This window comes from Lutra lutra, chromosome 7 (assembly GCF_902655055.1).
Source record: "Lutra lutra chromosome 7, mLutLut1.2, whole genome shotgun sequence".
NCBI lineage: Eukaryota > Metazoa > Chordata > Mammalia > Carnivora > Mustelidae > Lutra > Lutra lutra.
In genome coordinates this window covers 88,270,490-88,295,611 of record NC_062284.1, presented here as the reverse complement: position 1 = coordinate 88,295,611, position 25,122 = coordinate 88,270,490, and the positions used below count along the sequence as shown (strand labels likewise).

At 37.1% G+C, this 25,122-nt stretch overlaps 1 protein-coding gene and 1 long non-coding RNA gene across 3 annotated transcripts; one reads left to right on the top strand and one right to left on the bottom strand.

Moving 5' to 3' along the window:
- Positions 1-704: 704 nt before the first annotated feature.
- On the bottom strand, positions 705-22,573 carry GEMIN2 (gem nuclear organelle associated protein 2). Of its 2 annotated transcripts, XM_047735669.1 has the most exons (10): positions 22,392-22,573; positions 21,930-22,014; positions 20,461-20,550; positions 19,538-19,597; positions 16,329-16,442; positions 12,942-12,986; positions 11,748-11,816; positions 6,927-7,037; positions 4,059-4,117; positions 705-1,157 (listed from the first exon to the last, which is right to left on the bottom strand). In XM_047735669.1, exons 1-10 carry the CDS (start codon positions 22,526-22,528, stop codon positions 1,118-1,120), a joined length of 810 nt encoding a protein of 269 aa, XP_047591625.1. In that variant the 5' UTR covers positions 22,529-22,573; the 3' UTR covers positions 705-1,117. The 2 variants fall into 2 exon arrangements, with proteins under 2 accessions (XP_047591625.1, XP_047591626.1); XM_047735670.1 differs by lacking the exon at positions 19,538-19,597 and having other exon boundaries at positions 22,392-22,561.
- A 43-nt stretch (positions 22,574-22,616) lies between these two features.
- Positions 22,617-24,462, top strand: LOC125103810 (uncharacterized). Its single transcript, XR_007128502.1, has 3 exons — positions 22,617-22,915; positions 23,002-23,114; positions 24,280-24,462. It is a non-coding gene; the product is annotated as an uncharacterized LOC125103810 (long non-coding RNA).
- Positions 24,463-25,122: the final 660 nt, after the last annotated feature.

Below are 25,122 nucleotides of genomic sequence, written 5' to 3'. Positions count from 1 at the left end.
TCTCTTTCTGACAAATAAAAAATCTTAAAAAAAAGTATTGAGCTTAAAGGGAAAACATTTGGGGCGCCTGGGTGGCTCAGTGGGTTAAGCCGCTGCCTTCAGCTCAGGTCATGATCTCGGAGTCCTGGGATCGAGGCCCGCATCGGGCTCTCTGCTCAGGAGGGAGCCTGCTTCCTCCTCTCTCTCTGCCTGCCTCTCTGCCTGCTTGTGATCTCTCTGTCAAATAAATAAATAAAATCTTTAAAAAAAAAAAAAGGGAAAACATTTGATTAGTTTGTTGCGGACTATAAAAACATTTGCTATTTAACCAAGATTATCTTAATTCTAAGGACATCTATTCATTGTCTTTTGCTCAAGAGTGAAACAAGGGGCCCCTGGGTGGCTCAGTCCATTAAGCGACTGCCTGTGGCTCAGCAGAGAGTCCACTTCTCTCCCTCTGCCAATCCCCGCTTGTGCACTCTCTCTATTTATTTATTTATATTTTATTTATTCATTTCATTGATGGGAAGAGAGAGACAGCAAGAGAGGAAACACAAGCAGGGGGAGGGGGGAAGGAAGAAGCAGGCTTCCCACTGAGCGGGGAGCCTGGGGCTCAATCTCAGGACCCTGGGATCATGACCTGAGCGGAAGGCAAACGCTTAAAGACTGAGCCACTCAGGCGCCCCAATGCTCTCTGTTTAATAAACAAACACAATCTTTAAAAAAAAGAGTCAAACAAGATTTTAATAACCAAAACACATTTTCAGTAAGAGTTTATGTGTATATATGTAAAGAAACAATGTAAAAGCACCAATGATCTCTAAAATTTATTATACAGTTTCTGTACAGGATGCTTCACCAATAAATGGCACTGAATTTGTTTTAAAAATATGTAATTATAGAAAACTGTTTAAACTGTTCTGTCACAAACTGGCTGGTTGGGATTTTCCAAAGAATACTTCAGACACTCAAATCAATATATCTTCTGAATGTGAACTTGAAATGCACAGGTTAAGATGAAGACCCTTCAAATAATGTTGAAGATGGGATTCAATTCTCACTTGAGTTGTCACTGTACATCCTCAGACTCAGGCTGCCTTCATCACAAGTATCTTCTATCCCAGAGAGACCAGCCAAATCAAGATGGTTCATCAGCTAAATCACGTTGGTCAAAATACCTAATAAAAAAAAAAAGAATTTCATGTATATTAAAAATATTAATAGCAGCACTACTTATAATAGCAAAACACCACAAACAACCCAAACATCCATCAATAAAGGCACTCATTGACTAAACTATGGTACATCTACATAGTGGAAGACTGAGGCTTTTTATAAGTCTCTTTTTTTATAAAAAGAAATGAGGGGCACTTGGGTGGTTCAGTGGGTTAAGTTTCTGCCTTCAACTCGGGTCATGATCTCAGGGTCCTAGGAGTGAGCCCTGCATCAGGCTCTCTACTCAGCAGGGAGCCTGCTCCACATTCTACACCACCGCTCCACCCCCACCCCGCCCCCGCCACTGCCTACTTATGATCTCTGTCAAATAAATGAATAAATCTTTTTTAAAGGGGTGCCTGGGTGGCTCAGTGGGTTGGGCCGCTGCCTTCGGCTCAGGTCATGATCCCAGGTCCTGGGTTCGAGCCCCATATCGGGCTTTCTGCTCAGCAGGGAGCCTGCTTCCTCCTCTCTCTCTGCCTGCCTCTCTGCTTACTTGTGATTTCTCTCTGTCAAATAAATAAATAAAATCTTTAAAAAAAAATCTTTTTTAAAAAATGAGGAAAATACACTGCTATATAGTGTGATTTCTAGGATTTATTAAGTGAAAAAAACAAGGTATAGAATAGTATATTTACTATGCTACCTTTTGTAAGGATGTGTAGGATTGCAGATATATTTATATATACTTATACTTTTAGAAAGAAACAGTAAATAGAAGGGTAAACCAAAAATTAATAAAATGGAAAACTACAGAAAAGAGAAAGGCTAGAGAGGATAAAGGTGGGTTCTAAAATATTTCAAATGCATCCTGAATTAAAATTTTAACTTTGAACAATGTAAATATTCTATGTAATTATAAAACAAGATTAAATGAAAAAAAAAAAAAAAAAAAAAAAAAAAAGAAAATCCCTAAACCCAACCAAATGAATCTTTATCAGGTTGCTGGCATAACCAACCACACAGAGGAGAATAATTTCAAGTGATCTTACATGTGATGTTCTGGTATATGTCCCTAGTGAGATATACCAGAGACAAAAGAACTGCAAAGAATTCTTAAACTGATTTTAGTAGTTGTACTATCAGTAACACTGTTAGTATATTTATTCTGAAACTATTATGTGTGGGGCAGGGAGAGAGGCCAACACGGGGCTCCATCTGAGTTCATGACCTGAGCCAAAATTAAGAGTTGACACCTAACTGACTAAGCCACCCAGGCACCCCTCTTCTGCAGGTTTTCTTTTCCTTTTTTTAAAAAAGATTTATTTATTTGACAGACAGAGATCACAAGTAGGTAGAGAGGCAGGCAGAGAGAGAGGGGAAAGCAGGCTCCCTGCTGAGCAGAGAGCGCAATGCAGGGCTTGATCCCAGGACCCTGAGATCATGACCTGAGCCGAAAGCAGAGACTTATTGCCCACTGAGCCACCCAGGGGCCCCTGCAGGTTTTCTTAAGTGAAGCCTATATAGTCTAAGAAAAATTTCTGGCCTAGAACTTATTTTTCATTTCTAAGTAATGTTCTGAGGGAAAAAAAAAAAATAACCATGACCAATTACTCGATATTGCTTTTCTCATAACTGCACATTATAAAGTATCAGTGGATTAGTAGTCAGATGTTATATTTAAGTCTCTGATTCCATTCAGTACTAGTTTACTGAACCCTAATTAATGTTTCTGAACCTGTGTCTTCACCTGTGAAAGTCAAAGAAAAAACTCTTGAGTTCCAAGGATTAAAGACCCAGTATACATAGCGCCTAGGGCTTTCATTTAATCCTTATTACCAAGAGATAGGTAGTTTGATACGAGCATAGTCCAGAGCTTAGCTATGGAGCAAAGCTGCCTTGTTTTTGGATCCTAGCCCTACAATTTACTAGCTTTGTGATGGCAGGAAAATTGTTTTATCTTTTTCTGCCATGGTTTCCTCATCTGTAATTGGTAATAGCACCTACCTTCTAAGGATTCAATGAGTTTCTATTATGAAGCACTAAGAAAAATGCGTGGCACAAAGTGCCTAGTTAAGTATTAATTATCACCAGCAGCATAATTATTATAGATTGAGAAACTATATGTTGAATACATGTGTATTCTGAAAAAGTGTCTTGTTTGAGGAAGGATAATGGACACAGATTATTTCCCTTATCAATATTTAAACATAATATAAAGCTTTAGAAAGGTATTGGCATTAGATTAAAAACACTGACCAATGTATGAAAATATCAAGTCCAGAAAGAGACCTGAAATAAATATGTGTAAGTATAGTACACACATACACTCATACACACGAATTCAGAATATGAGAATGTTTTTAGATAAATTCCAGGTAGAATTTCAACATTAAGAAATGAAATCAAACACATTCTAAATAAAAATATGTCCAAACTGAAAATGAATAAAGAACACAGGCAATTAAAAAAAATTACAATAAAATAAAGTATTTTTTTACCCTCACTGGTAATTAAACAAATGCAAATAAAAATAATTTGTATCTTTTTGTTATTAGAATGGAAATATTTGTATCAACTGAAAATGCCCAGTGTTGAATAGAAGACAGGCAGTCTCACTGACACTTTCCTGGGAACACAGAAAGATATGAGTTTCTGGAAGGCCAACTATTAATAAATATCTCAATTTTAAAATACATGCATGCCCTTCAACTTATTTCTAGGAGTTTGCCCTTAGGAAATAACAGAGCTATAACGTATAAGGATCTACACTGCAGCATTATTTATAGAGAAAACTCGAAATATAGGGAATTGAGATACATATGATATTGTCTCCTTATACCTCAATTTCCTCTGCTTGAAAATGAAAACAGTATTTTCCATTAGTAACACTATTATAAAGCAAGGAATCAAGGATTACTTACCTGCTAACCAGACAGATTAATAAATTCAAAGCAGGAACCCGCTCATCATCTTTACTGTCCTAAAGAAAAAAAAAAAATCAGAAAAATGTAGTGTTCTCCCTAGTATTTTTGAAACAAATTTCAATACGCAAAACATGAAACTTTTGTTAGATAATAGTAATAATCATTTGGAAGTAGAAAACCTCAAAGAAAAAGGAGAAAACTAGAGAGCTAACAACCCTTGAGAAACATCTGACATGATCTTTAAAGATTTTATTTGTCACAGAGAGGGCACAAGCAGGGGGAGCGGCAGGCAGAGCGAGATGCAGACACCTCGCTAAGCAGGGAGACCAATGTGGGACTTGATCCGAGGACTCTGGGATCATGACCCGAGCTGAAGGCAGATGCTTAACGACTGAGCCACCCAGGTGGCCCCTGACATGAACTTTTAAAGAAAGGTCCTCAATAGGGAAAAGAAATAAAGAGTTGAAGATTCAAAGGAGAATAACTTGGAAGAAAGATTTTTCCCGGTTCCCAAGTAGGGGAGCAACCCCCCCCCCCCCCGCCCAAAGTCCTAACTACACAGTACGGAAAACTATTTTAAAATATTTTAAAGAACTTAAAATTGAGGACTGAAATCGTGGCTTCTAGCCTAAGACATACCAGAAAATAGTCCAGCAGATCAGGGTTCTCAATTATATGGAGGTAGTTGCTGAACTATATATTTTACAAAGTGATGTTATAGAATGTTAAGTTTAATTTTATACATTTCAGGATAAAGTTACAATAACCTATCGAGAAATGTTATAACAGACATGTCACATGTTAATTCAAACTTGGGACACACTTCCATGTTAGTGTACTCAAATCTATGTGTCAAGCACTACATGAAACAAAGCTGAATAAAACATATTACCTGCTACTAGCAGGGAAGATGAAATATCCACATTAATTTTAATGAAAGAAAAATGTGTAAAGTGCCCATAAAAAATGTGAAGTATACTGGAAAAACAGGATGAAGAAATTCTTTTTAGTTGTTAGGATCAGGGAGAGTATCATAGAAAGTGGCAAAATATGAGCCAGAGTTTGGCGACTGTGGCCATTGCTGCTATAAACATTGGGGTACAGATGGCCCTTCTTTTCACTACATCTGTATTTTTGGGGTAAATACCCAGTAGTGCAATTGCAGGGTCATATGGAAGCTCTATTGTTAATTTCTTGAGGAATCTCCACACTGTTCTCCAAAGTGACTACGCCAACTTGCATTCCCACCAACAGTGTAAGAGGGTTCCCCTTTCTCCACATCCCCTTCAACACATGTTGTTTCCTGTCTTGCTAAAGATGGCCTTCAACGGACAAATGGATAAGGAAGATGTGGTCCATATACACTATGGAGTATTATGCCTCCATCAGAAAGGATGAATACCCAACTTTTGTCGCAACATGGACGGGACTGGAAGAGATTATGCTGAGTGAAAAAAGTCAAGCAGGGAGAGTCAATTATCATATGGTTTCACTTATTTGTGGAGCATAACAAATAGCATGGAGGACAAGGGGAGTTAGAGAGGAGAAGGGAGTTGGGGGAAATTGGAAGGGGAGGTGAACCATGAGAGACTATGGACTCTGAAAAACAATCTGAGGGGTTTGAAGGGGCGGGGGGTGGGAGGTTGGGGGAACCAAGTGGTGGGTATTAGAGAGGGCACGGATTGCATGGAGCACTGGGTGTGGTGCAAAAACAATGAATACCGTTATGCTGAAAATAAATAAATAAATAAAATGTAAAAAAACCAAAAAAACAATTTTTGAAATACATGTCAAATTTTACCTTTTCATACATAAGGCTAAGATGTGTACAAAGCAATTTTACCTGGGGAAAAACTATATGAATCAGGAAATATTATGGGGGAAAATATAATGAGCTGATTCTGAGATAAAAATGTAAATATTATGTCACAGAGTAATTACGTATAAACTCATTGGTATCTTAAAAAAAAAAAAAAAAAGCATATGAGCCAGATTACGAAAACTAAATGGGATTTAGATGCAGACTGGAAGAGTGAAAAGGCACTTCTGGAGACGAAATAAGGTCTAGGAACAAAACATGTGAAATATTTACTGAGTTGCAAGTATATTCTGCTTGGAGTACAAGCCACAGAAGCTAGTTTGGGCCGTATCACGGTTTAACAAAAATATTTGTGAGTAGTCAATAGAGAACGAGTAAGCATTTTGTGGAAGGGAAAGGAGGGATGAAAGAAAAAAAATCACAGGTGGACTTAATCTGGCATAAAGTTTATTTATATTATAATGCTGCAGGTATTCAAAACAATCATTGCACCAGAGACTGTTAGTTGACCACTCCAGCTTCTTGTTTTCCCTTGCTATTTAGCAAAGAAGTTCATTTTTACCTAGGCACCCTGTCCCCCCAGCTAAAAGTAAACACTACCCATAGTTCCTAATGGCCATGTGACTAAAGTCTGGCTAAATGAGCTAGATATATAGCCAGATGTGCTTGTGAAACCTCTGGGAAGCTTTGTTAAAGGATAACCTTCTCTTCTTTCTAGTTCCTATAACCAAATATAATGGCTGAACTCCAGCAGCTACCTTGGACCATGAGGTGAGCTTGGCAACCGAAGTCACATGAGGCAGAACTCAAAGGCCTGGGCTACTGCCATCTTAGATTTCCTCTGTCCACCTGAAGACTTCCTTTATCTAAGAAAAATATGTCCATTTTATTTAAGCTACTGTTATTTTGGGCTTTTTAAAATTATGTGGCCAAATCTAATCTTGACTAATAAAATATTCCACATTTTCCTATTTCAATGTAATCCTTTTTTATTACTACATAAATCAATGAGCACTTTCAATTTGAAATAGTAAGCTGTAACTTACCACTAAGAGCCTTACTTCAGAGCACCTTCTTGCAAGCTGCCGAATCAGTGAATGAGCCTCAGGTAATAAAGGTTTTTCAAGACAAGCCAATAATGCATAAAGCCACCTTCCCTAAATAGGATTTTAGAAAAAGTAGTAAGTAGCAAATACTGTACCCTAAGTTTAAGTTATTTTTTAAAATGTCCAAAGTTGTGTCTGGTTATTTGCTATGAATAAATTAATGTAACATTAACTGTATTATGTTTGGATATAGACAACAAGGGATCATCTAGACAGCCAGCTGATATCTCTTATATCTTCTTACCACAGACATAGGACATTGGACACTTCAAATACCCTTAGTTCTAAAGAGTTCATTTTAGAGATTCTTACTATAATGGAAGTCCTGATTTCTAGGCAGAAAACTACAATAAGATGTGCATAATCCTTGCAAAAATTAAGACACATATTTTTCCTTTGCCCTTTATAGACAGATATACAAATAAATAATTTTATAAGTTTATAACTTTGCCCCTTGTCTATACAAAGGAACTATACTCTAGATGAAATAATGTTTTGAGGGGCACCTGGCTGGCTCAGTTGGTGGAGCATGCAACTCTTGATCTTGGGACTGTGAGTTCAAGCCCCATCCTAGGAATAGAGACTACTTAAAAAAATAAATCTTAAAAAAATAATAAAAAATGTTTTGATACTTCTGTTAAGTACCATGGCAAACAATCTATCCCCACTCTTTTTATTTATTTACTTATTTTTAAAGTAGGCTCCATGGCGCCTGGGTGGCTCAGTGGGTTAAGCCTCTGCCTTCGGCTCAGGTCATGATCTCAGGGTCCTGGGATCGAGCCCCACATCGGGCTCTCTACACAGAGGAGAGCCTGCTTCCTCCTCTCTCTCTCTGCCTGCCTCTCTGCCTACTTATGATCTCTCTCTCTCTGTTGAATAAATAAATAAAAATCTAAAAAAAAAAAATATATATATATAGTAGGCTCCATGCTTAGCATGGAGCCCAATGCAGGGCTTGAACTCACGACCCTGAAATTAAGACCCGAGCTGAGATGAAGAGTCGGACACTTAACTGACTGAGCCCCCCAGACACTCCATCCCCATCCTCTTTTGAAATGTTTTTTTTTTCAATTACAAAAGGAAAAAATACTCAATGAAGAAAAACTAAAGAATACAAAGAGCACAAAGTAAAAAACACAACCACAACCCCATCCAGATAAAATTTCTAATTTAAAAAAGTGCTAATTTTTATCTTTAGCATATTTATATGTACAACATAAAAAAATAAAGTTCCATTATTGCAGTAACATTAATAATGTGGTAGTAACCTTGTGTAGCCATCTTCTTTACTTGCAATACACAGTAAGTATCTCCCATGTTGTTAAATGGGATTAATAACATCTCAACATAACACTTATATAAATACTCCTTAACCAAACACTTCCCTGTCACTGCTGGTTTATTCTTTTTTTCCCCAAACTCTGTGAGAATATAATGATAGATATTATACCCCTAGGACCAAGTCTAGAGTTGGAACACAACAGGAGCTTAAATTAAAATCTTTATGGAATGAATGTTCCATTTTGAATGCACCATAATTAACCAATTTCCTATTGTTGAGCACTCAGGTTTAATTTGTTGCTGTTATATAAAAAATAGTGTGATAAATATCCTTGAACATAAATTTTAGAGCATCTCTGGTTTTTTGGGCTAAATTCCTAGAAATAAAATGGTAGTATCAAAGGGTATGTATGTTCATAAATGTTTCTGAGATATAATCAGTAAATTGTACCCCAGAAAAATTATATCAAATTATATTTCCACCAGCAGTGTATATGACTGAATTTATTCTAAGGAACAAATCACTCTGGAGAAACCTAAAGAATATTAAACAATGTTTACATAGCAATTCATGCAACAAACTAAATTAGCTCCTCAAGCTACCCCAAATCAGTAAGACTTTTTCTTAAACAAAAGATTCACATCCAAGTTTCTTTTATAAATAGTAAGTGGAATTCTCTTCTACATCAAAAAAACTATTATACATTTAAACTTGGCTCGAATTCTCAGGGCTGCGTTTACCATATATACTGGCACTCAAGTATTCAAATGGCTCCTAAACCTCTACTGATGGTCTAAGATATATTTATATTTAGAGGCACCTTTTCTCAAAGTCAGTGAACACACTGTAGCGATACTAAAATGTAAAAACAAAACCCAAAACAAAAGAGCTGAACATATTCTTTAATACCTTCACATTTGGATGAATAACAAGGCTGTATTTATTTCTCAAGAAGAAATTAAAGTAATCCCAAGTAAAGACATTTAAGAAAAGAGATCCTTTTTCCTTCTGCTAGTTTATGATAAGCAAACTTTGTAATATAGGTTTTTATACACTGATATTCTTAATAGGAAAGTTCTGATAACATGGTTAATTGGATAGAAGAATTGAATACTGTTGATTTAAGAGACATATTGACTCAAGGTTAGAAGCAAAGGGTTCATTCATTAGGTTAAGATTTAGTAAATCAGCTGTCAGTTCCTCTGACAAATATAGCTACTTTTTGGTAATATGCTCTCACTAATAAATAGGAAAAGCCAAGCTTATCACCTTATTACCTTGGGAAATCTTCAGAAGTTAAAAAAAAAATTCTAAAAAAATCTTACAACAAAGTTAATAAAATAAAGATTTAAGGAAGAGAAGGAAAACAGGTCAGGTAATACTGCTAAAAGGTCACTATCAGAGAGAAAGAATCGATGTAGAATTTAGAGTTCAACATCCAGATTCCAACGAACAAGTAATATGAATATATACAAAGTTATCTATTGAAGGTATACCTAATATACCTATGATGGGGAAAAATACTCACTTTTTTCAAGGAATACAAATTACATTTACTTAAAGTATTATTGTAAATTCACTAAATTTGAAAACAAGCAAATTATAAAATGATTATAATCATTAGATTGAACATATGGAATTACTGATAATCAAATGTTTTTAACCTACAAAAATGGCAAATGTACATGGTTCAACTTAAAGTGGAGCTGCAGAGAAAAAGAAGAAAACTTTGCTGATGGCACTATTAACTGGTTCATTCCTTTTGGAAAGCAATGTAGCAAAATGTAACAAAAGGTTATAAAACCCCGATTCAATAATTCTACTCTAGCAATATCCTGAGAAAATGGTAATTAAATTAAATTAGTATAAATGTTTGTAATTTAGTCATGATTATAAAATATAAGAACCCAAATAGTCAATAATGAGAGAACCAAGTAAACCATGAGACATTAAGACAATGGAAATTATATGAGTTACATTATCATACAAAACTATATATATTAAATTGGAGCTAAAAAACCCAGAATAACATATTACAGTATATAAAAGACATGTGTGGCCACTGAATCAGAAACAGTGATTTTATCTCTATTTATTTTTACTTATTTTTTAAGTAGGCTTCATGCTGGGTGTGGTGCTTGAAATCACAACCCTGAGATCAAGACCTGGGCTGAGCTCAAGAGCTGGATATTTAACCATGGTCTTAAAATCCAATTCACAAAAGAATATCAAATACCAACAAAATAGCAAGCACTGTGTGCCAGGCATTACACTAAGAACTTTGTATATAGTAACTCCTTGAATCCTCCAATAACCTATGAGCTGTTATTTGCATTTTACAGATAACGAGACTGGAGCATATAAGGATTCAGTACTTGCTCAAGGTGACACATATCCTAACTGGTAGAACTGAGATTCACACCCCATCAATCCTCTATACTCTTAACTACACTGCACTGCCCCTCTACTTGATAGTTTTATATTCACAGCTCATTTTCATCTTCAGTTTGGGTCAAAAAAGTCAGTTTGGTGGGCATTATATAAATGAATTATCTGCTTAATACCCAATAAGAAATTTTATTATCCTTTGAAGTTAGATCTAATTTTTAGAAACATATATTTTTTATAGTTAAGGATATTTGCAAAAGAGCGTACCTGAGGTTCCAAAGCTCCCTGTCAAAGGATAAGATATAATCTTTGCCCTGCAGAAACTTATAGTCTGCTGGGAAAAACAGATAAACCAATATTGCAATATAATGTATAAATTTTTAAGCCTGCCATTCACCTCGGTAGCTTGGGAAGTCTCTTAAGTATCACATTCTTATGTGAAAATCACTAGATTTTCATTTTTTATTTTTATATTTATTCTTTTAAATCTCTACTATATAACAGGTGCACTTAAGGGGAAAAAAAATTAATGTTTAAAGTCACTGTTTCTGGGCACCTGGGTGGCTCAGTAGAGGTTGAGCATCTGACTCTTGATTTCGGCTCAGGCCTTGACTGATCTCAGGGTCATGAGTTCAGGCCCCACACTGGGCTCCACATTGAGCAAGGAGCCTACTTAAAAAACAAACAAACAAAAACAACACATATATACAAAACACACACAAAAAAGAAAATGCATTTTAAATTTATTTAAGCCAGCACTTAACTTATAATGGGATGTCCAAACTGGATGTCAGTCAGTGATCTATTTGTTACTGGACTGCAGTGAGACAAGTTGCTTCTCCCAAGATATAAATAAACTCTAGCTGACTTTTTCCAAGGCAAATCTTTCTCAATAAAGTATAATATTGATTTGCATTCTACTCTAAGTTCCTTATTTCACTGCAAGCAAGCATAGTTTGCATTGTACACATAGTTATATGTGCAAGTGTATCCACACATATCCATAAATATTCCTTAGAGTCATATCTTATATATAAAACAAGTATACACAATTTTGTCTGCATTATAAAAATAAAAAAATGCAATACTACCAGTTCTGGAGTGAAGTCTCTTTCTCCAAACCAATTATTCAGATATTCCAATACGCTAGTTACTGTTGCCTAAAAAAAGGGGAAAGGGGAGGTAGAAGAAATGTATTAGTAATAAAACAAAGGCAAGTTCAACATGGGTTTCACTAAGTTTAGTTAAAAAGCAACTCTGATATTAAAAGTAGTCCTATTCTTTAGACTTCCAGAGAAACTGACTGTATTTAGTAATTTGGTTAGATGGCTCACTCAGAGAAGAAGCTTTTTAGACAAATATTTTTAAGTACTTTCAAGTATCAATACCTTGGTTTAAACCTGAGGATTTAGTCTGTAACCACTAACTTAGTTTAAAAATACTTAAAAAATTCCCCTGGCTCTTAAAAAAAAACTTTGCATAAATACCTTCAAGTTATTTTCATTAAGTCAAAGTAAAAATATAAGGAGAAAGTTGGCTAGAGAAAGATCTGTTTTAAAGATATATAGATAGAATTTATCAAACTGTTGAAAATATTCTCTTGCTTCTTCAAGCATAATTGGACACTTAACAAAAGTCACTCATTGAATTTACTATGATTACAGTATTTTAAAGCAAATGATCAAGTGAGACTATTAGCCAGTATAGGATTTACAACAGAGCACTACACTTAAAAAATTTATCTTTCAAGGGCACCCAAAGCTATGTGAAGGCAAAATAATCAAATTTCTCATCTGCTATTTAAATGGATAACAGAGTTCTTCATCCTAAAAGAGTGAAGAAGCATTTGATCCAAGAAATTATCTATTTCATTCTTAATGGGATATATAGGACATCTGGAACTAGAAGTAACGATCTAACCTCAGTTTTACTTCAAACCCCAGAATCTAAGACTTAAAACTGAAATATTCACAATTGAAGAGTTGAGCAACATGATGTAGCATGAGCTCTGGAATTAGATCAAACTGGGGTTAAATCCCAGGGTGCCATTAGAACTTGCTGAAACCACCTGCAAGTCACTTAACTTTCAATTTCATTTCCTATCTATAAAAATTGGATATTAATAATAATTCTCAATATGAGTTGTACTGGGAATTAAATAACAACTGTTAATGAGGTTAGGACAGGGCTTTATGTACTATAAGCATTCAATGAATGTGTTTATATACTCTCATACACATTAAAACAACAAAATACATACATCAGTATTATTGGATGGATTTTACCTGATTCATTCTGCTAACAATACTAAGCAAGGGAGGAAAACCAATCTGAAAGAAAAATGAGACTGAAATTTACTAAATGGTATTATAAAGGGTGCTTCATTATTTTCAAACTCCTGAGTTTTGGGGTTTTTTAAAAAGATTTTACTTATTTATTTGACAGACAGAGATCACAAGTAGGCAGAGAGGCAGGCAGAGAGAGAGAAGGAAGCAGGCTCCCAGCTGAGCAGAGAGCCCAATGCGGGGCTCAATCCCAGGAACCTGGGACCATGACCTGAGCCAAAGGCAGAGGCTTAAACCCACTGAACCACCCAGGTACCCCAAAATCTCGTATTTTGATGGTTGGATAGTATTCCATTTAATATATATATATAATATATATTATAGTATTCCATTATATATTATAATATACCATTCCACAGTATTCTATTTTATATATATAACTATATATTTTTTTCATGGATAAAGAAGATATATATATACGTGTGCATGGATAAAGAAGATATGGCATATATATTATTATATATTATATATATATAATAATGCTGGTATAAACATTCGGGTACCCCCAAACTCGTGAGTTTCTTATCACAATTTTTAAAAACAAAGAATGACTAACAGGAAATTCCTTCATTACCCATTATAATAAAACATTCTATCAACTATTACGTTGGTAATGCCTCAAAAAATATTTTGCAATTTGAATATATAAATTTAAAAATGACGTAATTAAAATATGAAATTTCCTAAACTAATACTATGATACTATTGATACTATATTAATATGCTGCACACACGTTTTCAAAATCTGCAGCTAAAGCTAACATTTTCAGGAATAAAGGGCACTCAGAATTTTTTTCAAACCTAAGCTGATTCAATTAAAAAAGTATTTTGTGGGGCGCCTGGGTGGCTCAGTGGGTTAAGCCTCTGCCTTCGGTGCAGGTCATGATCTCAGGATCCTGGGATTGAGCCCCACATTGGGTTCCCCCTCTCTCTCTGCCTGCTGCTCTGCCTACTTGTGATCTCTATCCCTCTGTCAAATAAATAAATAAAATCTTCAAAAAAAAAAAAAGTATTTTGAGAGGCGCCTGGGTGGCTCAGTTGTTAAGCATCTGCCTTCGGCTCAGGTCATGATCCTAGGGTCCTGGGACTGAGCCCCACATTGGGCTCCCTGCTCGGCAGGAAGCCTGCTTCTTCCTCTAACACTCTCCCTGGTTCTGTTGCCTCTCTCGCTGTGGTCTCTGTCAAATAAATAAATAAATAAAATCTTAAAAAAAAAAAAAGGTATTTTGAAGTTTTAATGCTGGGAGCCCTCATTATGAAAATAGCATTGGGCGCCTGGGTGGCTCAGTGGATTAACCCCCTGCCTTCAGCTCAGGTCATGATCTCAGGGTCCTGGGATCAAGTCTTGAGTCGGGCTCTCTGCTCAGCGGGGAGCCTGCTTCCCTCTCTCTCTCTCTGCCTGCCTCTCTGCCTACTTGTGATCTCTCTCTGTCAAATAAATAAATAAAATCTTTAAAAAAAAAGAAAGAAAATAGCATTGACTTTAGATAAAGTTAAGGGGATATGCATTAACTCTGCCTCCTTAAATGGTTCTTCCACATGGTGTATTTTACTTTCATATATTTTGTAATAACAAGCTAAGTAAGTTGTAATTTTTTGTCCAATTAGAATACATTTTGAAATATAACATCCATTAGGGTATTATCCAAAAAAAAACAACAGATTGTGTAAGAAACAGGGCCAAATTAGTTTGCTTACAGACCTGAATCTATTTACACCCCACCACCATGTATAAAAGTACCTATTTTCTCAGCCCTTGTTAAAAGAGCTATCAAATTTCCTTTGCCAACGTTACCTGAAAAATAGCAGCTCAGTGGAGTTACGAGTTACATTTCTATGGTGAGTGAATATGGCATCTTCTCATATAAGAGCAATTTATATTTTTCTTTCTGTGAGCTATTTATAGCCTTTGCATTTTCTTTGTTTTTCGTTTCTTTTTTTAAAAAAGATTTTATTTATTTATTTGATAGATAGTGAGAGAGGGAACACAAGCAGGGGGAGTGGGAGAGGGAGAAGCAGGCTTCCCAACAGATAAGGGAGCCCTATGAAGGGCCCTGGAATTATGACCTGAGCCGAAGGCAGATGCTTAACGACTGAGCAGGTCGTTAGGTGCCCCTGCCTTTTCTGTTTTAATTGGTTGCTGGTCTTTCAGTGATTTTTGATGTTTTTTGGTTTGTTTTTTAAAGTAGGTTCCACACCCAGCATGGAGCCCAGTGTGGGGCTTTCACTCATAACCCTGAGATCAAGATCTGAGGTGAAATCAAGACTTGAATGCTCAACCTACTGAGCCACCCAGGTGCCGCAATTTTTAGAGCTTTTACATTTTTTGGATCAGTTACTTTTAAATGAGATAAACACACAAACTGTAGGGCCAAGAAGCAGTTGGCACATGATTTATGATTAGAATAAAGCCATGAGAAATATAAGTATACCTTCAAAAGTTCATCTCCAGAATATGAAAGCTACTAAGCATTTTTAAGCCCCTGTGTCATGTTTTCCTTTGTTTCCTGGACTACGCAAAACTCATAACCCTTTAATGCTTAATCATTAAAAAAAAAACCCTGAATCCTATCTAACTCAGGAAGTTATCACATAGCTAAAACTTAAGAGATACAAAGCCCACCTAAGAAAAGTCATAGTACGGGGCGCCTGGGTGGCTCAGCTGGTTAAGCATCTGCAATCATCTCAGGTCACGATCCCAGAGTCCTGGGATGGAGTCTCACGTTGGGCTTCCTGCCCTGTGAGCCTGCTTCTCCCTCTCCCTGCCACTCCCCCTGCTTGTACTCTTTCTGTGTCAAATAAATAAATCTTAAAAAAAGAAAGAAAGAGGGGGCGCCTGGGTGGCTCAGTGGGTTAAAGCCTCTGCCTTCGGCTCAGGACATGATACCAGCGTCCTGGGATTGAGCCCCGCATCCTGCTCTCTGCTCAGCAGGGAGCTTGCTTCCTCCTCTCTCTCTCTGCCTGCCTCTCTGCCTACTTGTGACCTCTGTCAAATAAATAAATAAAATCTTTAAAAAAAAAAAAAGAAAGAAAGAAAGGTAGGTCACAGTACATTGTTTCAGAAACTGGGCTGCACATTTTTAAGTAAGAGAGCCAATTAGCTAGGTCATAGCTTGGCAAACATTTTCTATAAAGAGCCAGACAGTATTTTAGGCTTTGCAGGCCATACACTCAGTAACTTAGTATTATTTTAAAAACACTCTTGGCTCATAGGCTACACAAAAACAGGCTGCAAACTAGATTTGGCCTAGGCTATAGTTTCAGAATCTTTGTATCAAATCATACACCAAAAGTAGAACTCTTTTGGTTTATCCACAGATCACCTACTTGCACATAATCAATTCCAGGACCTTCACTGGTAGCTGGTCCAACAGCCCCTTCAGCACATAACCTTTCACCCAGACAAAATTTTTTCCAGCCTTCTTCATCTTCAGATTTTGGCTAAAAGAAAAAAAAAATTATCTTATATCTATGTTGTTTTTGTTTTTAACCGAATAGTTAAAAAAAAAAAAAAGTGAAGTCTTTTATATTCCTACCACTTCAACAGAAAGATATGGTGCCTATTATGGGATGAATTTGTCCCCCCAAAATTTGTATGTTGAAGCCCTACCCTCCAGTATCTTAGAATGTGACTGTATTTGGACAAGGCCTTTATAATGGATTATGTTAAAATCGGGCTTTTAGGGTGGGCTTTCATCATATGACCAATGTCCTTCTAAGAAGAGGAAATTTAGGGGTGCCTGAGTGGTACAGTCAGTTAAGTGTCCAACTTTTGGTTTATGTGCCAGTGGTGATCTCAGGCCCCTCGTTGGGCTCCATGCTCAGAGTGCAGAGTCTGCTTGAGACTCTTTCCCCTTCTCCCTTTGCCCCTCCCCACATGTACACACACTCTCTCTAGAATAAATAAATCTGGGACTCCTGGGTGGTCAGTTGGTTAGGCGGCTGCCTTCAGCTCAGGTCATGATCCCAGCATCCTGGGATTGAGTCCCGCATTGGGTTCCTTGCTCGGCAGGGAGCCTACTTCTCTCTCTGTCTCTGCCTGCCACTCTGCCTGTGCTCGCTTGCTCTCTCTCTCTGACAAAGAAATAAATAAAATCTTTAAAATAAAAGAAATCTTAAAAAAAAAAAAGGAAATGTAGACATAACAAGAGGCACTAAAGATGCCTGTGCACATAGGAAAGACCATGTGAGGACACAGCCACATGGCCACCTGCAAGCCAAAGAGACTTCAGGAGGAACGAAACATGTTAATACCTTCATCTTAGACTTGTAGCCTAGAGAACTGTGAGAAAATAAATTATTGTTTGCTAAAACACCCAGTCTGTGGTGTTTTATTATGGCAGCCCTAGCAAATTAATAAAGTGCCCAAGTGTTACACATCATGTGGGATGTGTTTAGTTTGGATCACACTTTAATGGATACTGACAAACAAGGGTTTGTTCAAGAGGATGATGAAGACGGAAACTAGTACGGGAAAAAAATGCACTAAAAACACTTACAAGAATGAAGGACGTTTATACCAGGGAAGGAGACAGAATTATATGCTTCACATACTTGAAAGGACAGTCCAACCAAAGAAAGATTTATTCTACACTACCAAATGCAGTTCCAAGGGGGAGAAGCACTGATAAAAAATTTTATTTGCACATTACTTTGCACAGGTGTAGTCTTCCCCTCTGAGGACAAATAGCTTTCATTAGAGTCTCAGGACAAACATGAGACCCCTGAAAGATTAAAACCTATTGTACTAGAACACTGTATCTGCCCTTTCCTTTACTCCATTAGGTCAGAGACTATTTCTATTTCAGGTAACACTGAATACCCTGATTACTAAAAATAGGTACTTAATAAATGACTGACTAAATCAGTAAATAAATGTTTGTATTTACCTTGTTGCTTTAAATAAACTATTAGAGTGCTCTACTTAAAAAATTCATTTTATTATTTACATAACATTTATTTTTGCCATGATGAACATGGTATTACTATTTCACTGTTTTCTTGGATCATGATTTATTCAACCATGTTCAGTCATTTACATTTTTGACAAAATTGTATTGTCATGTTACTGATGCAGCTTCTTTTTGAATTAGTAAGCATCTACCCAAAAGTCCTTATACTGAGCAAGAAAAAAATGTGTCTACTCACTTACCCCCTCTCCCTCCACTACCTTTTCCCAGGAGGCCTCAAAGCAGAGAAAAGCTTTATAGACAAACTTTGGTTTCAATCTCAGCTATACCTTTTATGAGTTAAATGATCTTAGGCAAGTGATGTTAGTTTGTTTCACACTTTTCCTAGAGCAGAGCTTTCAACTGGCATGAAGAAGCAAGTAGAGTCCATATACTGAATTTCTCAGCTTTCAGTTCCAGTCTAGGGCTATGCAAGCAGTCTCCTCCATTTATCCGAAGGTGTTACCATGTAAAAGATATTAGGAAGCACTGCCTAGAGGAAGCTTCTAAGATCTGAAATCTATGAACTACATGAAACTGGGAGCAAAACCCTGGTTGCACACAATTTTTTTTTCTGAACATAAACAGCTTTTGTGTGATTCTCAAGAAGAATATCATACTCCCTAAAAAAAGTTAGAAGTCTTATCCTAGAACAATGTATCCATCTCTTCTCCAACTCCCCTTTTTATTCAGTAGTCCAGATATAACATACCTCCTGAAGTTGACAATTGTATCTAAGCTGCTAAAGCACAGAAAATACTACTTTCTAATATGCACAACAGGCTTTACTAAAATGTCACTGGTATTGGCACCATTACCTTACCAGGAAAATCCAATAAGCCTTTATTCAATCTTTTTGTAAATACTGAAAATGCATTTATTTTCTAAAAAATCAAGGTCTAGAAGAACCCTTAAAAATTTGTAGAGGCTTGGGGTGCCAGGGTGGCTCAGTGGGTTGAGCCTATGCCTTCAGCTCAGGTCATGATCCGGGGGCCCTAGGATCTAGCTCCGCATCGGGCTCTGTGCTCAGCAGGGAGCCTGCTTCTCCCCCCCACCCCCGCCTCCCTGCCTGCCTCTCTGCCTACTTGTGATCTCTGTCTGTCAAATAAATAAATAAATAAATCTTTAAAAAAAAAAATTGTGGATTAAAACTGTTATAAAAATAACAACTTGCAAAAAAAAAATAACAACTTGCATTACTGATTATATACTTTTTTTTTTTAATTTTTAAAGATTTTTATTTATTTATTTGACAGACAAGAGATCACAAGTAGGCAGAGAGGCAGGCAGAGAAGAGAGGAGGAAGCAGGCTCCAGGTGGAGCAGAGAGCCCGATGTGGGGCTCAATCCCAGGACCCTGGGATCATGACCCGAGCTGAAGGCAGAGGCTTAAACCACTGAGCCACGCAGCCCCAATTATATACTACTTTTAAGGCTACTAATACAACAGAATTATTTCTACTAATGGTCAATGAAAAAGAACAAAAGTAATATAAACTAACTAAGTGAATCTTTAAAGTATGGCAGTAAATATGGACTATTTCAAATAGGTACACACTGTACAATTTAAACAAAGAAACTTACATACCATGGTCACATTACTGTCTAACTGTTGTGATTTCCAGTGACTCCTGTGTCTGATCACACTCTAAAGAAAGAAAAGTTAGGTAAGTGGTCTTCAGAGAATGGATACCTGAAAAGAAAACAATTGTGCAACATCCTAACAATCCTGAAACTTGGAAGCTGGGTTTCAAACTGTATTATGTCTAATGATCATAATCTGGTAATTGATTCATAAATATTTTAACTTTATCCTTCAGAATAATGAATCTTGGGGTGCCTGGGTGGCTCAGTCAGTTAAGTGACTAACTCTTGGTTTTGATCCAGGGCATGATCTCCTGGGTCATGGGACTGAGGCCCTCCTCGGGCTCCACACTCATTGCCCACCAAGGAGTCTGCCTAAAGATTCTCTCTGCCTGCTCCTTCCCCCACTCACATGCCTGCCTGCATGTGTGTGCGCTCTCACTCAAATAAATAAATCTATAAAAAAAAAGAAGAAGAAGAAGGAGGAGCAGGAATCTTATTTTTCCAAATATAGTCTAAGAACAGAAATAAATCTTGAGGGAGGAAGATAGAAGGGGTCTAATTTTTTTTTTTAAATTCAATTAGCCAATATATATTACATCATTAGTTTCTGATGTAGAGTTCAATAATTCATCAGCTGCTTATAACACCCAATGCTCATCACATCATGTGTCCTCCTTAAAGCCCATCATCCAATTACCCCATCCTCCACACACCTCCCCCCCCCAGCAACCCTCAGTTTGTTTCCTATAGTTAAGAGTCTCTCATGGATTGTCTCCCTCTCTGATGACTTCCCATTCAGTTTTCCCTCCCCTCCCCCCTGATCCTCTGTGCTGTGTATCATATTTCACATATGAGTGAAACCATATAATGGTCTTTCTCTGATGGAAGGGGTTTAATTTGATTAAATAATTAAAGTACACTTACTTGTCGAACAGATGAAAACTGTGCCACTTGTTGCTGCTGCCACTGAAGTGTGGGAGAATATCCTTCTGGAGCAGGCTGGCATCCTGAAAGCTGGAGATCAGTTCATAAATATTAGAATCAATGTTAGTGTTATAACTAGAATCTCATGCCTCTACAAAGTAAAAGCAGAATCAAAATGAAGAGTAATAAATGATTAAGGTTATATAAGAAAGATACTATACACTTGCAGATGCAAAAAAGTAGGCCCTTCTCTTTTTTATGTCCAAGTTTAAACATTAGGAAAAGATCCCTGTAGAGTCATTTCAATAAGAGCAATCTGAAACGGTTCATAGTTGGAATTTCTAACCTAAGAAATCTAAATGATATGGGCCCTGAAGATATAATTTAGTCCTACCTTTCTATAATTAAAAAAAAACAGTTTGAAACAGAAGAGATATAGCCCAAACTAAAGAATGTTGGTATAGGAAGAATGTACTCATAATCTAAGACACTTGACTTTACAAAGGCTACTTTAACTTTCTAACACAGCATAACAGTTCAAAACTGATGACAGATTGCCTTGAAATAAAAGTGTTTATTTCAAAAGCTAGGTATCTAAGACATTCTCATCCATCACCTAAAAATTTCTGAGAAGAAATTATATGAAACAGTATAGTATCTGAATTAAAAATATCCCGATAATAAACACTAGACAAAGAAATTACTTAGAACATAAAAGGAAAAGGACCTATCAAAATTTAAAAGCTGCTGCTCTCCTTTGACCTTAGGTTAAATACATGACCTTAGAGAGACCTTCTGCAACAACTCTACCTTGTTACATATTGGTCATTACACATGCTAATTTTCTTCATATCAATAGTCGCAATATACAATTACTCTGTTTGCTTGTTTACTGTCTTCCTCAGGAGAATGTAAACTCTACTAAAGTGGGGATTTTTCTGTCTCATTCTCTGTTGTATTCCCAGTGCCTGGCACAACCTAGTTGCTTAATAAAAAATGTGCTGGTTAAATAAAAGAACAAAAATGTTTCTGGTGTGCAAGTAACTAGAAAAAATTTAAGATACTTGAGTTTCCCTTCTTAAAAAACAAAACCCAGTCAAATTCAGAACATGCAAACTACACTAAATAACGTTAAACACTAGTCTAAGAATGATTATGAAAGCAAGTGGAAAAAGGTTCCCTAAAAATAAACGATAATGTAAGTAACCTATTTAAAGAGTCCTTTAGGACTGCCCTAAAGTATGAGGAGTCTCCACGAATGCCAGCGTTACTGAAAACCTCTCTGGAGGCAGTAAATGCCAACTGTCCTTTTGGGGAAAATGTACAAGCTAATGTCTAATGTTACAGGGAATAGTGAAATCTTACATATATCATAGAGATACTGTGAGACCATAGGAAAAGCATTGATCTTTCCGTTTGGGCGGGGGAGGGGAAAAGGGAAGAATCCCGGGCTGGGTAATAAAACTCACAGAAACATTCACACTTTGCTTCCTTTTCAACTTCTTTGGATCAATCTGAGCTACCACAACATCTGGACATCGTGCTGCTTCGATCCTACAAATAAGTAATAAATGCAAGAAATGTGATTACGGCTGTGCTTTGTTCATGGGCAGTAAAAGGAGCGAGCCATTTCTACGGTTCTTTACGAAATCTGAATAATAGTACAGAATTGCAGTTGACGTACTAAACAATATATTTCCGAAATTAACTGGATCGAAAGCAAGGAAATCTGAAAGTACACATCTTGACATGGGTAAACAGAATTACGTTCATAAAAACTCGCCCAGATAAAGAAGTAATCAAGTGATCTTGATTCGACCCTACCTCGCGTTAGACTGGGAAGGGAAACAGAGGCGGGGAGGGGTGGTGTAGAGCTGTGCCCAGGGGCAGAGCGGACGACCAGCCCACCCTTCCAGGACCGAGTCACTTACTGGACCCGCCTCAGGTATTCCTGAGGCGTCCTCGGGGGTACGGAGGGATCAAAACTTTCTGTCAAGTCGCAGGGCTCCACTGGCAACAGCCTGGGCATCAACTCTTCTACTGCAAACTCTGCCGGTACCCACGCCATGGTTTTTAATCCAACCAGTCCCACTCAGCGCATGCGCCAAATCTAGGTCACGGCGCAGGCGCAGAGGTAGGCACCTTCGGCGCGGAGTCAAAGGACGCAGGGCTTAGGAGGCGTAATTGCACTTGAGGAATCCTGCGGGTTGTCCCTAAGGTTAAGGGTCCGGTGGTGTAAGAAGACAGTGAATTTAGTTCCTCGAAGAAGTGGTTTTGAAGTGTTTCTGTTTTCCCTGTTCTCTCGTACAAGGCGAGGGTAAAGACTGAGGATTATTAATCTTTATGCATCTGCAGGAGTGAGGAATCCTTGAATATTTTTTTAATTAACGAGCAGTGCCCCTGGTAGACACATCACATATATTTCCTCGTTTAATTTTTAAACCAACTTTTTGAAGTAAGTGGTATTGTGGTATTATCCCGGTTTTGTTAGAGGAGGAAATCGATGGGTTTAATTACTACAACTGTGACTTTTTCCCAAAGGGGAAGAGCCATTTCAACCCGGATTTATCTGATGCCAAATGAATGAGAAATTAATTTTCCAGAAGAATTTCATGTGCTTGGCTACTTGAAAGATCGCTTTATACTTGCCTGAAGTAAGTATTAGTTCTTGAGTAGCCATTACTTTCTTCTTTTCCTTTGGAGAAATATGAATTGTAAAAGGGTAAAACTAATGCTAATTCCCAAAAGTTACCATGGTTAATCTTAGGGCCAATCTTGTGACGCAGGTAGTATTATCTCCATTTTACAGGTGAAACAAGCCAGAAATGAATTAAGTAACTTGTGCTGAGTGACAAATGCCAAGAAACAATGAAAGTATTATATTTCATTCTTTCTAAACAAGCTCTAAGTGAGTATAATTGACTTTTATTTTCTAACATTATGTTTATTTTTAAGGCTTTATTTATTTATTTATTTATTTTAAAAGATTTTATTTATTTATTTGACAGACAGAGATCACAAGTAGGCAGAGAGGCAGGCAGAGAGAGAGAGAGAGGAGGAAGCAGGCTCCCTGCTTAGCAGAGAGCTGGATGCGGGGATCGATCCCAGGACGCTGGTATCATGTCCTGAGCCGAAGGCAGAGGCTTTAACCCCCTGAGCCACCCAGACGCCCCAGGACTTTTTTTTTTTTTTTTTTTTTTAAAGCACTGCGTTTAGTTTGCAAGCAATTGATTTCAAAACCAGAATGTAACTCTCTCATTTGAAAATAAAATGAGGACAAGTTCTTGGGTTAAGAGCTAAAGAAATTTGTGTTTATGAACAGTAACTAAACAATTGGCAGACTCGTAAACATACTGCTTGGCAGCAAACTGGAATGTTACTTGGTTAAAAATGTTACTGATTTGGAGGCACCTGGGTGGCTCAGTTGGTTAAGCAACTGCCTTCCGCTCAGGTCATGATCCTGGAGTCCTGGTCCTGGGATCAAGTCCCACATCGGGCTCCCTGCTCTGCAGGAAGTCTGCTTCTCCCTCTGATCTCTCCCTTCTCGTGCTCTCATTCTCTCTCTCTCTCTCAAATAAATAAATAAAAATAAAATATTTTAAAAAATGTTACTGATTTTGTAATAACTTTGGTGACAAAAGGTAACTACACTTACTGAGATGTGCATTTAAAAAAATTTTTTTACTGATTTTGGAAGAAATAAAGTTAAAGAGACATATGAAGATTCTTGTCCCCATTTTGATAAAAATCAAGAAAAAATTAGGAAATGTAATAAATTACTTCATTTGGATTTTTTTTCTTTTCTTTTTTATTTTTTAGGATTTTATTTACTTATTTGACCGAGGGAGAGACAGTGGAAGAGGAAACACAAGCAGGGGAAGTGGGAGAGAAGCAGGTTTCCTGCCAAGCAAGGAGCTCTGGATGCTCGGCTTGATCCCAGGACCCCCGGATCATTACCGCAGCGGAAGGCAGACGTCTAACGACTGAGCCACCTAGGCACCCCTTCATTTCTGGATTTTCTTACTTTTTATTGGTGTGGGGGGAACCTTACTTGTTAGCATTTTCCACCCACTTTTTGGATACAAGAACAAATAACTTCCTAGGAAACCAATGAACCACCAAAGGAACTATGTTTAACACTGGATTTCATGTATAGGTACATGGTGTAACTACACATAGATGAATGAAGAAAGGAGAAGAATAGCAGAATGGAACACAGGTTGTCAGTAATTATTTTCCAAAAGAAGGGATGAGTAATAAAGTACTCGAATGATTTGAAATAGTTCTAAAATTTAAAATACACAGGAATGAACTCATTCAGGAAAGAGGAAAGTAAGTTAAAAATTCATAAGGGTTGCTTTCTGCTACTGCAGTGGAGTAAGAAAGATTTATACTGGAAAAAAAGGGAAGGCTTCAGATATGCCCTGGTTGGAGACTGTGACATGGGAAAGCTCTAGGTGGGCTACTGTAAGAAAGGTAAAATTTCTCCTCCACCCTCTTAGGGTCTCTGACTGGGCCTAGTAATTAAACTGACATAAGACTGCTTAACAAGAGAAAAGCATAAAAATTTTATTGAGTATTTCTTACACATATGTGGAACCCTTTAAAGAAAAATCAAGACCCCAGTAAGGTTGGACTGAAAGCTTATATAATGGGTTGCAC